The sequence below is a fragment of the Carassius carassius genome, chromosome 25 (assembly GCF_963082965.1).
Source record: "Carassius carassius chromosome 25, fCarCar2.1, whole genome shotgun sequence".
Taxonomy (NCBI): domain Eukaryota; kingdom Metazoa; phylum Chordata; class Actinopteri; order Cypriniformes; family Cyprinidae; genus Carassius; species Carassius carassius.
The window spans coordinates 13,854,555-13,867,489 of NC_081779.1; the positions used below are offsets into that span (position 1 = coordinate 13,854,555).

At 38.7% G+C, this 12,935-nt stretch overlaps 1 protein-coding gene across 8 annotated transcripts in view; it reads left to right on the top strand.

The window, feature by feature from the left end:
• The window catches only part of LOC132104267 (triple functional domain protein-like), a 94,765-nt gene that overhangs the window by 39,049 nt on the left and 42,781 nt on the right, over positions 1-12,935 (top strand). For all 8 annotated transcript variants that reach the window (XR_009423522.1, XM_059509609.1, XM_059509608.1 and 5 more), the window contains 7 exons: positions 2,152-2,344; positions 5,796-6,338; positions 6,919-7,041; positions 7,991-8,182; positions 10,580-10,711; positions 10,941-11,171; positions 12,461-12,583. Coding sequence is in view for 7 of the 8 variants with exons in the window: in XM_059509609.1 (XP_059365592.1) it covers positions 2,152-2,344; positions 5,796-6,338; positions 6,919-7,041; positions 7,991-8,182; positions 10,580-10,711; positions 10,941-11,171; positions 12,461-12,583 (1,537 nt within the window). In the remaining variant the exon portion in view is untranslated. The remainder of the gene's footprint in view (positions 1-2,151; positions 2,345-5,795; positions 6,339-6,918; positions 7,042-7,990; positions 8,183-10,579; positions 10,712-10,940; positions 11,172-12,460; positions 12,584-12,935) is intronic.

The following is a 12,935-nucleotide window of genomic DNA, read 5'->3' on the forward strand; positions in this document are numbered from 1 at the left end:
GTGCCAACTCTCCTGCTGCTTACTGACATGTTTTTTCTTTTCCTCATAGTCTGGGGCTTTGATCTGTGATTGACCTGTGAACTAGGGATGCTGTGTCTCTTCATATGTGATGTTTTTTTGTGATTATAAAAATTAAATCAGGCAGACCAAGTCTGCATTTCAGTTCAATTCCTTTATACGGCTCTGCCGAGCAATCCTGCTCTATAAACATGTTTGTTTACGGAGCGTTCAACATTATTATTAGTCAGAGTATGAGAAGGGTAACTCTGGTACAGTGCAGCTACAGAGAGCAGAGCACACTGGGACCTTAATGGGTGTTTCTTCAAGTGCTGGCACTTTTATCCAATGGGTTGATTTTTATTAATTTTATTTATTTTATATATGAGAAATGTTTTCATTACGTGAGAGTCACACTAAAACATTTGATCATTCCTTCATTTATTTTTGATACATGCATTGTATCTGTCAATTTGATTGTTTTATTGTTTCACTCTTGTCCCAGAGTCAGATTTGAAATTTGAAAAAGCATACCGATATATTAACATTTTTTATTTAAATTAGTTGCCAGTGCATTATTTCTCATTTTCATATAAGTTTTTCCTTAAATTTCCTCATTTAAGTTATTTGATTTCAGCTTTATTTAAAAAAAAAATATATATATTTCTTAATAATAGTTTTAGATACTATTCACTCCAGTGTTGCTATAGTTAAGCTTGAGATAAAATATGAGGCATGTTGTGTGTGTAGAAAATGAAACTGTCACGTTTTTGTGTCATAAAATGTAATTTTGCCAAATTATGCAAAGAGTTGTGAAAATATGATTTGTGTATGTAGGATGCATAAAATTCTAGCTATGAAATTATCCGTAAGGTCTGCTGTTTTGTTCCAAAAATGTTCAAAATGTCATTTCCACCACAAAATGAAGGGTGAAATGATGTGAAGAAAGTGATAATTTAGAGAGAGAAAACCAAACATGTGATATTAGCAGACAGATTGAGTAAAGTTGTTCAGGAAACCCCGATATAGCTTTTTGCTTCTGTTTTACCCCTTTCTCTTCTCAGAATGGATTTTATAGCTGAGAACCGTATAAATGGATGTTATATCATCGTATTTGGCATATTTAATAAAACATATTCCTCAGCCATTTATACTGCAATGAATTTAGTCGCTCAATACTTTTAACTGGTGGGAGGGGAATAGAAACAGAGATTTAGAGGGGGCACAATGGGAAGAGTGGTTGGTGGGAAAGGCAGCGTGGGCACCATCAAAAACCTGCCGCAGTTCAGCCACTGCCAACAGCTCTTCCTCCTCCTCCTCCTCATCCTCACTCACAGACTCTGTCACCTGCACCCACACAGTCACACCAGAGAAAGCAAAAGAGTGATAACTGTTACAAAGCAAATCCCCTGGAGATAAAAAGAGAGACACACAGAAAGATGGGAAGTGATGTATCATGATAAAGAGAGAGAGAGAGAGAGAGAGAGAAGGAGCAGTCATCTTTAGAGATGGAGAGCGAGCGAGCGAGTGTGCAGTGAAAAAAATGGGAGGGCGAGCAAACCTGTGATCAGGAGAGGGAGGGAGGGGGAGAGGGAGGGAGAGAGAGAGAGAGAGGAAAACAGTGTCGCAGTCGCACACGGCTGTGTGCGCGTCTGCAGCTCCTCATTACCAACAGCTCCTCGATTAGACACTTTCTGATGTGAATTCGGCCAGGCAGATGTTTGACTAACAGCTGCGTGAGACGCGCTCTGGATTTCAGAGTAATGGACTGAGTAACGGTCAGCAGTGCAGGTTGTGTGTCAGAGCTTTTAAGACAGGTAGAACCCTGACAGATTGAGTATTGAAGGCCTGTCTGAAAGCAGGTTTTGTGCTCATTTGATAAATATTTTGCAGCTGTGCTTAATGGGTAAGTGCTGTCATGCATCTCTCTATCCCTGTATGTGTCTTCTGTTGTATGTGCATTGATGTATTTATTTATTTATTTTGATAAGGGAAATAATTTTTTCCCCTTTATGTTCAGTTCCTCCAGTTGCGTTCGTGCAGCGGTTGCGTTTATTTCTTTAGCTAGGAGGATGCACCATAGATTATGTAACTCAAAGAGGATTAAAGCTCATATTTTGTTCTCTCTCCTCTCTTTTTTTTTCCATCATCCAGCGAGGACGTGTGCAAACATGGCTTCACGGTCATCGTGGACATGCGTGGCTCCAAATGGGATTCCATCAAGCCTCTGCTGAAGATCCTGCAGGAATCGTTTCCCTGCTGCATCCACGTCGCTCTCATCATCAAACCAGACAACTTCTGGCAAAAACAGAAGACCAACTTTGGCAGCTCCAAGTTTGAGTTTGAGGTATGGTCATCGTTCAGTCTCTTACTTGTCAGGTTGTGTTTAGAGGCGTAGTTGGAGGTGGATGTTGTTGCCGTTAAAGATCACTGTCCATCACTGCATTTTCACATTTTGAGAAATGTACTTTTTTTTTTTTGCTTTAATATACTATGATTAGTGTTGTTTTTTTAACTTGGAAGATGAATATGAGCAATGCTAAAATCAGTGCTTTTGGATGTGGTCATGATTTTAATTTTGAAAGAATTTAAGGTATTTCAGGGTTTGCAGATTGGTAATATTGTAGATTATTCCTGCAAACCTCTGAAATACCTGGTGAAATTGCTTCTCTGCTGCATTTTTTCGTCTTATTAATTTATAGTCTGTGGGTTTGTCTGTGATAACGGATCTGTGTTGGTGTGAGCATGTGAAGGGAACTCTGGTCATGTGGGAGTGTGTGGGTGTTGATGGTCTGTCGGTGTGTGTGTGTGTGGGTTGACTAGATGAATGTAAATGTGGATGCAGCAGAAATGCTTTTACAGCATATTTCTCTGCATTTGTTCTATATTGAGCTGGCTCGATAGCATATTGGTGCAGCTTTGTTTTCACTCACAGTTTTGTCAGAGTGGAAAGCTTTGTTTTTTTTTTGAGTGCAGTGGAGTTTGTTTTTAGAAGCTTTTGTGTGTGTATTTGTTTGTGTGTGCATGCATTCAGTTTGACAGTGAAAGAGCACATGTGGAAAAAAATTGATGGCTTTTGTTTCCTATGGCAAATTTCCTATGCAAGAGAATAATGTTTTAGATCAAATGATAATTCGTTTCTCAAACCACCATGAATAAAACATGATTATGCATATATTTGATAAAGACCAATCAGGATTTGGTATGTTACAGTGACCACCTACAGTTAGGTGGCATGTCAGAATTACAGTGTAAAAAAAACCCACATGAGATTCTGCTCTGAGCTTCACGTCACGTCTTTGGACTCAGAATTTGTTTCTATGGCAACGTTCATAACCCCAAATGAGTTTTCTCATGTGAAATATTGAAGAAAAAATAAAGGGCACCAGGTAACAGTGTCTGTAACAGTATTTCTGTAACAGAAATATGAAGAGTTAGCCAGGTAAATGGCTTTTAGGGTTTTACATGACTCCACAGCAGTCAGATGGGAGAAGTCAGAGCTTTCCAGTAAAGGAAAGTAGAATATTTTTGACATTATATGAATTCAAAAAGCCCTGTTCACACTGAAAGTGATTTATTCCAGGTCCTATTGCTAGATGGCCTATTGGTATTAATGGACTACACATATGAAAATATCTCTTGCTGGTAAAACTTTAGTTTTCAACAATAACTCTGTTTTATTTCTGCTGGAGAGAATGTTTGTTCACTTCACTTCACTTCAACATATAATGAACAAACTCTGCTATCTTCACTCGTACTGGTAGTCGCCACATCACATTTGCATAAAGGTAAACTTTTCTCAGCGATCATTTTTTCAATTTTATGAGTATTGCATGAGAAACTGCAATAAAAATAAATCTAAATAGAAATATTTTTTGAAGAATTACAATTAAATGACAAAACCACAGTTACAATCCAAATAAAAACGTAAAATATAAAAATAAAAGCTAATTCTAAATATTAATAAAAATTATAATAGTATAAATAAAATACTAAAATAACATTGCATTAGAAAGTCTTGAAGGAAGTGAGATATTCCTATGATTCTGCCTTTTAGATACTTTGGCCAATCACAGTTCAGCATACCGGTGTCAGTTGCATATATTCCCTTATTTGCCCTATTTGGCCGCTTTTCTGTGATATTGTGCGTGAATTACAGTGGGAGGATCTTAAGCACTCCCTGCCATCTGGTGGTCCGTGTAAGTCTAAACAAGTGTTGAGCAGAACACATGATGAAATGTTTCTGGTGGGCTGGGTCAAGGAATTTGTCATAGGAACGGCTGCATGCTCTCATCTCGCCCACTGCTCATGACATGCCACATTTCTCATAATCACTGAAAAACAATTGAGCAGAAGGCAAAAGAAAGCAAATGCAGTCCATCACTCACATTATCCTCATTGCAGTTAATGGACTAATGGGCAACGTGCTCATGTTGATGTGTGTCTGTGAAAGGCTGCAGATGCCTGTATGGCAGCAGGGCTTGAATTGATGAATAGGTTTAGACTGCATTTATCTTGAATTCACAAGAGAGACCCACACCTCCACTCTTTCCTCCTATTTTACGGCTTTGATGAAGCCCACTCGTGCACATTTGTTTTCTTTTTTCTGTCCTCCCATCTATTCATTTGTAGAACGAATAACACAATTTTTTAGTCCACTTAGAGCAGACTAACAAAATGTGTTCAAAAATAAATGAATGGAAGAGTGGAACTTTTCCGTCTTCATTTTGTTACCGAGTGAATTGATACACATTTGTGCTCACATCAGTATTATTAGCTAACTCTGAAGTATGAAAAATATTGCTGAAATAAAATGTTTAAGTTGAAGTACTAAAATTACCACAACAACAAAAAAAAAACTATTAGAATGACAAAAGCTACCTTCTCCACGTTTATTCTGTTTTTTTTTCTTTTTCAGTTATCGATGCAAATGCTGGAAACATTAACAAACAGGCTGATGACAGAACATTTTATAGATTGTTTCTGATCCCTTTTTTCACAAAGGACGGAATAAACAATATCGTAGTATTCTCTTACAGAACCATTTTCTCAGCTGATGGACAATAAAAACATTTACATCCAATCAGAATCCACTCACCTCTAAAGAGCTTGAGCAAAATAATGTGACGATGATGTAACTACAGCATGTGCTTTTAATAAAACAACATGTTATTGTGTAATGATGTGGACCAGCATGAAATCTCATTGGTCAAAAAAACATCAAACATCAGGTATGTTCTGATTGGATGTGGATGATTTAACACAGTTTCACGTTCAGCATGAATTTGTTGCTAGACACTTAATGCATGCTTGGAGCATTGCGTAAGCCAAAGTTGATTATTTTAACCGTTTTACCAATTTTGCATACATGCATATACATTTGTAAATAGATTTACATACAACCCGAGGCTGTTTCTTGCTTTGGGTGGTTCAGAGTTGGTTTGTGTTACTGCAGTGCTGGTGGTGATGATATCTCCCTTTCTGACGCCCTCAGGCTTCATGCTGGGAGTCTGTCTGTCTCCAGGTAGTTTGGACCTTAGGCAGTCCCAGAGTGCCTGTATGAAATTAGATTTATGCCCCCGGTTAAAAATATCAGTCCCGCCTTGCTGGTCATTAACAGATCCTGGAACGGCTGCATCAATTCACATAGGATTTAGGGCATTGGAAGTCATTTTGTGCATTCTAGTACTAGTACTGTACATAATTAATTGATTTTCATATTCCATCCGCCTTTATTCCTCTCTATCCTTGCTGTCCTTTTTCTGTTCCTTCCATTCCTCCATCACACCCACCTTCAGACCACCATGGTTTCCCTGGAGGGCTTATCGAAGATGGTGGACCCATCCCAGTTGACCCCCGACTTTGAGGGCAGCCTGGACTACAACCATGAAGAGTGGATCGAGATCCGCGTGGCCTTCGAAGACTTCACGGGCAATGCACGGCACCTGCTCGCCCGCCTGGAGGAGATGCAAGAAACGGTCACACGTAAAGACTTCCCACAGGACTTAGAGGGAGCTCGGCGCATGATAGAGGAGCATGCAGCGCTGAAGAAGAGGGTGATGAAGGCTCCCATGGAGGAGGTGGACAATGAGGGCCAAAGGCTGCTGCAAAGGATTCAAAGCAGGGAGAGCTACTCTAACCGAACTGTGCCAGTGCCACCAGGGCAGAGGGAAGGGCAGGGCCAACCCAATGCTGACACCCAGGGCCTGGTGCCCCGTATTTCAGCCCTTCTGGAGAAACTGCACAGCACCAGGCAGAACCTGCACCAGGCATGGCACGTCCGCAAGCTGCAGTTGGATCAGTGTTTCCAACTCAGGCTTTTCGAGCAGGATGCGGAAAAGGTAGGATCCACACATGCTTACCCAAGAAACATAAAGCTGTTACAGCTTTGCTTGTTAAGAATTATATATTGTATATTGTCAGGTTTCACCATGTGTGCATTTTCACTGTATTTATGGAACGATGTTTTCCACCAGAAAAAATCTGGACTTTATCTTTCTTTTAGCATTTGAATTTAAATTATCTTAATTTATTAACTATTTATTATTTTGAATACATTTAAGTCATCCTGTGGCCCCCTTGGAAGTTTGTTGAGGCTCCCTAGTGGGCCACTGTCCCCCTGATTGAGAACCACTGCTCTAAATTGAAGCAAACCCTGTGTTTCTCACTAATTCGTCTGAATGTTTTTCATAGCGGGTGGAAGATTTGCATGTTGCTAGGAAACCAACAGCTATTCTTTGCTCCTGAGAAACGGGTCATTTTTATGATTTTCTATTTTTATTCATTTCAGCTGTATTCATTACAATGCACATGCTGAAACATGCTCCCTACGGGATATCTTGCATTACAAACACATGCATGCACTTAACCTGCTTCCAGTCAAATGCGTGCCTGATGTGTGTGATTGCTGTCTCTCTGTAGATGTTTGATTGGATCATGCACAACAAAGGGCTGTTTCTGGCTGGATACACTGAGATCGGCAACAACCACCCTCACGCCATGGAGCTGCAGACCCAGCACAACCACTTTGCCATGAACTGCATGGTAAGAAGATTTCAATTGAATTTTCACAAACGAGTACAAATGTCACTACCTACATCCTGTTTCCTGTAATGCCCCCACAGCATAAACCTAAGCGCACACATCCATTTCTTTTACTGACTGACTAGACTAGGATTTTTCTTCCATTTAAGCTGTGTAATGGCGTAATGGTTTTCATTTTTTCAATGCAAGAGCCGATTATTCAGTAATGGTGACTCATCATATAATCAGAGATGGAGCATAGAGGATGATCCACCTAAGTGCTTCCTGTTTGGGTGGCTGCCCACCAGCTGTGGGCCCTGTTGGGGTGTTATTTAAAAAGTCCCATTACTGTACAGAGAAGTATTGATCACTTCCTGTTTAAAGAGGCAGAAAGTGGATGTAGGCATATTGAGCTCTGGTATTTTCCAGAACTATGTGGTTAAAGGGATCATATGATGCTTCTTCAAAATATCATTATTTGGTGTAACAGAATACGTTGACATGCTTTAATGTTCAAAAAACACATTCTTTTTAAAATATTGTACATTATTGTAGGTCCTCTATGCCCCGCCTCTCTTAAACGTGTCGTTTTCTACAAAGTCCCTTCTTCCGACAAGTGCAGTCTGCTCTGATTGGCCAACTGACCCAGTGATTTGTGATTGGCCGAACACCACAAGCACTCCTCGGAAATGTAACACTGCTTTCCATAATGGCGAGCTTCATCATAGCAGTGTTTTGTGAACAGTCTGTTCGAAAGCAGTTATTCAAAATGTGATATTGTGAAAGGACATCCGTTTGAATTAGTGTTGCATTGATAATAAAACTCTGGTTGATACCATGTATCTGATAATTAGTTTTATGTCATAGAAAACTCATTTCTATACTAGCTGTCTGAATAAATGAAAAATTAAACACTAAAAACGTAACAATCAATCATTTTGTGTTTTTGTATTTTTTTCATCTCCCGCAGAATGTTTATGTAAATATAAACCGCATCATGACGGTGGGGAACCGTCTGCTGGAGGCGGGCCACTATGCGTCCCAGCAGATCAAACAGATCTCAGGTCAGCTGGAGCAGGAGTGGAAAGCCTTTGCTGCTGCGCTGGACGAGAGGAGCGCCCTGCTGGAGATGTCTGCTACTTTCCACCAGAAATGTGACCAGGTAAGAGCTAACACTTGCAACATCTTCTCATAATGATAACTGACACCAATAAGGACTCAGCAGAGAGATCACTGTATGTGTGATTTTTCCTAATTAATTCTGGTGCGAGAGAAAAGAGGAATGGATTTCACATTCTGTTAAAAGTGAGTGATTATCAGACTTTGGCTTTGATTTATTTAGAATGCCAGATAAAGCATCAGCAAGAAATTCAAAGACCAGTCTTAAGACGTAGTGGACTGCCTTCTAAGTTCATGAAACCTCATGAGTGGAAACTCGTAAGGCTTTAAATAGATGACGGCATCACATGCAAACTTGCATAGCACTCTACACAGAATGGGCAATTGGTTTGAATGGAGTTTGACGGTAGCTTGTTGCTAAGCTAACAGCACAATACTCGAATACTCATAAAATGCATAGAATACATAAATATTGAGTGACGCAATTGTAGTAAGCATATTATGTAAGGAAATAGGGATATACAGGTTGACCAGCCATAAATCGTTTTTTGGTCTTTTTCCGGACAATTTTTCTGGAAGTGCGCCCGCGTGCACAGACTACATTGTAATCATTCGCTATCATGTCATTTGTGTGGAAGTATTTCAAAATCTGTGCGCAGGACACGGACAGCCGTTCAGCGCTGGACGTGCAGCGCTACATGTCTGAGGCACAGATAGCAGGAAGCGATCAGCTGTTGTTGTACTGGCGCACAAATAAGAGCCCCTTTCCTGCGCGAGCCTACTGTACCTGTCCCTACACAAGCGGAGATAGTGAAGCAATGTTCAGCTCAACTTCCCACGTGTTGGATGAGAAACGAAACGGACTAAACTGTGACAAAACTGATTTTTATTTATTTATTTTTTTTAAAGTAGAACTTGCATACATGTTTGAAAAGCCAGAAGTAAAATTGTACATTTTGGAATAATATTTATATAGCATACTTTTATTTAGTCTCACTGGTAACGACCTTGTTTTAAATTTAAAACCAAATTTAAAAACTAAAATTCTGAATGCTGATTAAGAAACCTCTTATTGAATGCGTGTTGATTGTGTTGTTTGGACTGTAGAACTATGCAGTTGTTGCCTTTAATTTCACATGGTTACAGTTAATCTTTTCATTTAAGGCCAGTTCTATGTAGTTTCAACCCAATTCAAAAACAAAAGCTAAATGCTGATGTCTGTACCATCTATGTTTGTATTGAATGTAGGCTACTTATTGTGCAGTTACTGCTGTTAATTTCAGATGGTTACGGTTATTGTTTTCAATAGACAAAAGCCAGTTTGGCCTATTAAATGCCAAATAAACATCTTGTTTATGCACACTTTCCTTCTTTCTTGTTTGTTGCTTAAAGATTAAAAAAATCGGAAATCGGTATCGGAATCGGCCAGTTTGCTTGTAAAAAAATCGGTATCGGAATCGGCCATGAAAAATCATGATCGTGTCTCCCTATAAGGAAATTTAATAAGAGGTTGTTTTTTAATCAGTCCTTTTATTTGGATTGTCAATATTCACTCTGTCCTGAAAGTGAAATAACATTCATTTGAAAATGTGGAAAACGCGTGATATTTGAGAGACTGCAGTAAAGAGGACTGGTGAGGCTTTCTTTACCTGATAAAATATTCCTCTCACACATACAGTGTTTTCATTGAGATGCTATATCAACAACGATCTCTCTTCCAGAGATTTTTATTCCTTTAAGCATCACCACAACTGCCAATCACAAGGCAGTCTGGTTTCGTCTGTCCTCATGCATGATATTCTGTTTGAGGTAGTTAAGGAACCAGACCCCATTCTGCTCTTCATCTGTGAAGAAGAGTGAGATGAGATGATTTGATTTGATTTGAATTGACATTGAGTGCGGCATATGAAGCACGGCTCTCACCATGTCCTGCATTTGCCCTTATTAGATTGAATTCATTCCATTTCTCTTTTGCATCTTTTGTCAGAGCTCTATATGGGCATAATATACTGGAATATTCAATCAAATATGCACATATTGTACAACATTGTGATGAGAGTTATGAGATGTTCCATTTAGAACTTGCCTTTATTTTAAAGTAAATTTTTAAAGTACATTCTGTTTTAAGGTCTCGGAATGAATTTTAAAGAATATTTGGGGTTAAATCTTGTTCTGAGGAGAAAATGATGTCAAGAAATCACTTTGCATGTCTAAGTACACTTTAGATGGTATAAACAATCTTCCTCAGAGCTAGTGTAGAATGGTTACACGGCAAAGCTATGAAAATTAAACCAAATAAGTTGGATTGGGTATTTTAATAAGTAGATGCTCGATCGTGGATTTGGATGCTTTTATTATTAAGAGATGATATTATTGTTATTCTGTTGTAAATGTGTGTGTGTGTGTGTGTGTGTGTGTGTGTATCTGTGTCTTTCTACAGTATATGAGTAATGTGGACTCGTGGTGTAAAGCCTGCGGGGAGGTGGATCTGCCCTCTGAGCTACAGGACCTGGAAGACGCCATCCATCATCACCAAGGCTTGTATGAGCAGATCACCGCTGCCTACTCTGAGGTACAGAATTATGCATCTCGAAATTACTAAATTGGAAAACCGTTTAAGGGAACTGATCTCAAAGTAAATGGCACTAGCACATTATAGCAATTACAGCCACAGCTAAAGTGGCAATTTTAGGTTATTATAAAATATAGTGCTATTAAGAGTGTAGTGCCTATAACAGTACAACTTAATTTAGTCTAATAGGTTTGTACAATTGTTTTCTCATCATCCCCCTCATTTCCAGGTGAGCCAAGACGGAAAAGCCTTATTGGACAAACTTCAGCGCCCCTTGACCCCTGGCAGCACTGATTCGCTGACGGCTTCTGCCAATTACTCCAAGGCGGTGCACCATGTTTTGGACATTATCCATGAGGTTCTGCATCACCAGAGGCAGCTGGAGAACATCTGGCAGCACCGTAAGGTCCGGCTGCACCAACGTCTGCAGCTGTGTGTATTCCAGCAAGACGTTCAGCAGGTAAAAGGCACACACATACACACATAGTACACATTCTTATTTACCTAAAAATACCCCACTAGATCCACGTGTGTGCTGGTGTGGTAGTGAGAACTGCACGTGGCTTTTCATAACACCCTTGGGGGACAATTTAAAAAGCATCAAGATGATATAGTGGGAGGAAATGATATGAGAGGGGACTACAAAAGAAAGGAAGTAGATTCTGCATGAATAGATAAAAAGACACCAAAGTAGCTGTCTATAACATAACATTTCAGTAGTTAATATCAGTGAGATTTCCTGATTTTTGATACTAATTTTCATATATTTTCATTATCATTTTGGTAATACTTACAAAGTGATTTTTTTACTTTATATTAAATAAATGAATTATAATGGCATGTATCCTCAAGTTTTTTAAAAAGTAATAAAGATTTCCCATGTAATTATTCAGTATTTTTTTAAAATAATAATTCAAATCTCATAATAAAAATACATTCATTTTTCGAAAATAAAAATAATATAAAGATATAAAATACAAATATTTTTTTAAAAAATTATGTTAAAAAATATACTAAAATAAATATCAATAATTAAAAGAAATGAATTGATAAACCGTGAACAACAGGAAGACTAGTATAGTTCTTTCAATATTGACTTGGTACAGAAGTACTAGTACTTTTTATATCCCTCAGTGCACTGCAGTGTGCAGACTTTTTCTTTTTGAGATTTTCAAATTCATACTTCTGGACAAGCTTTAGATTAGCATGTAATTACTGCTACCACTGCCTTTAATACAGGAGAGAAAACACCACCGCAACATCTTGACTTCAATTCTCTGGGATTATAATTGTTTACACACAAACAGAAATAGTCATGCATAATTTAAAGTCAAGGATAAGCCGCTGCCATAATGTTAGACTAGGATTCTCTCTCTATTGTACATTGTGTTCAGAGGTTTAGGGCCAGTTTATTGGTGCAGAGATTGTGGTTTTCGACCAAGAGAATGCAGAACGGCTAATTCTGTGGCTGAGGGAAAGTGTTGCCATGGAAACCACTATTCAGGTGCTGGCGATGCGAAGAGAGGCAGAGAAGGGAGAGCTAGACTGTGAACAACACCTTGATGCAGATTTTTTTCTGTCTTGGACCCTGCAGTATCACCTTCCATTGTACCTCGATTTGACTACCATTACTGTAAAAGTGATCTGACAGGACACATTCTCACCTAGAGAAGGACTGGACAGCTCTGCTGCTGTTTCACAAATTAATAAAAAAAAAATTCCCCTTGTGTGCATTGTGTGTGTGAGTAGGTTCTTGACTGGATTGAGAACCACGGTGAGGCATTTCTCAGCAAACACACAGGAGTGGGGAAATCTCTGCACCGCGCTCGAGCCCTGCAGAAACGTCATGAAGACTTTGAGGAAGTCGCTCAGGTTCACCACTCACGTTTTATTTGAGCAAGCTTCTCTGTATTCTTCCATGCATAAATAAGTCTAAAGCATAACTGATAATGAATCAATAAGCATAATATAATTTTTTTTTTAGGTCATGATCATGTAAAGTATAAAAGTAATTGTAACCTTACTATAAGCATTTTCAAATGTAATATAATTGACTTTTAAAAGTACATAATTTTGGAATCAGATTAAGTCATTCAAATGGCATGAAATTAGTAAAACAGTGATATAACTAATAGCTGCTAGTAGTCTAGTCCACAGGTTATTTTTAACCTCGTAAATGAATTTATTCAATTTTTTTCTGATTATGACTGGTCCTTTTGGCAGA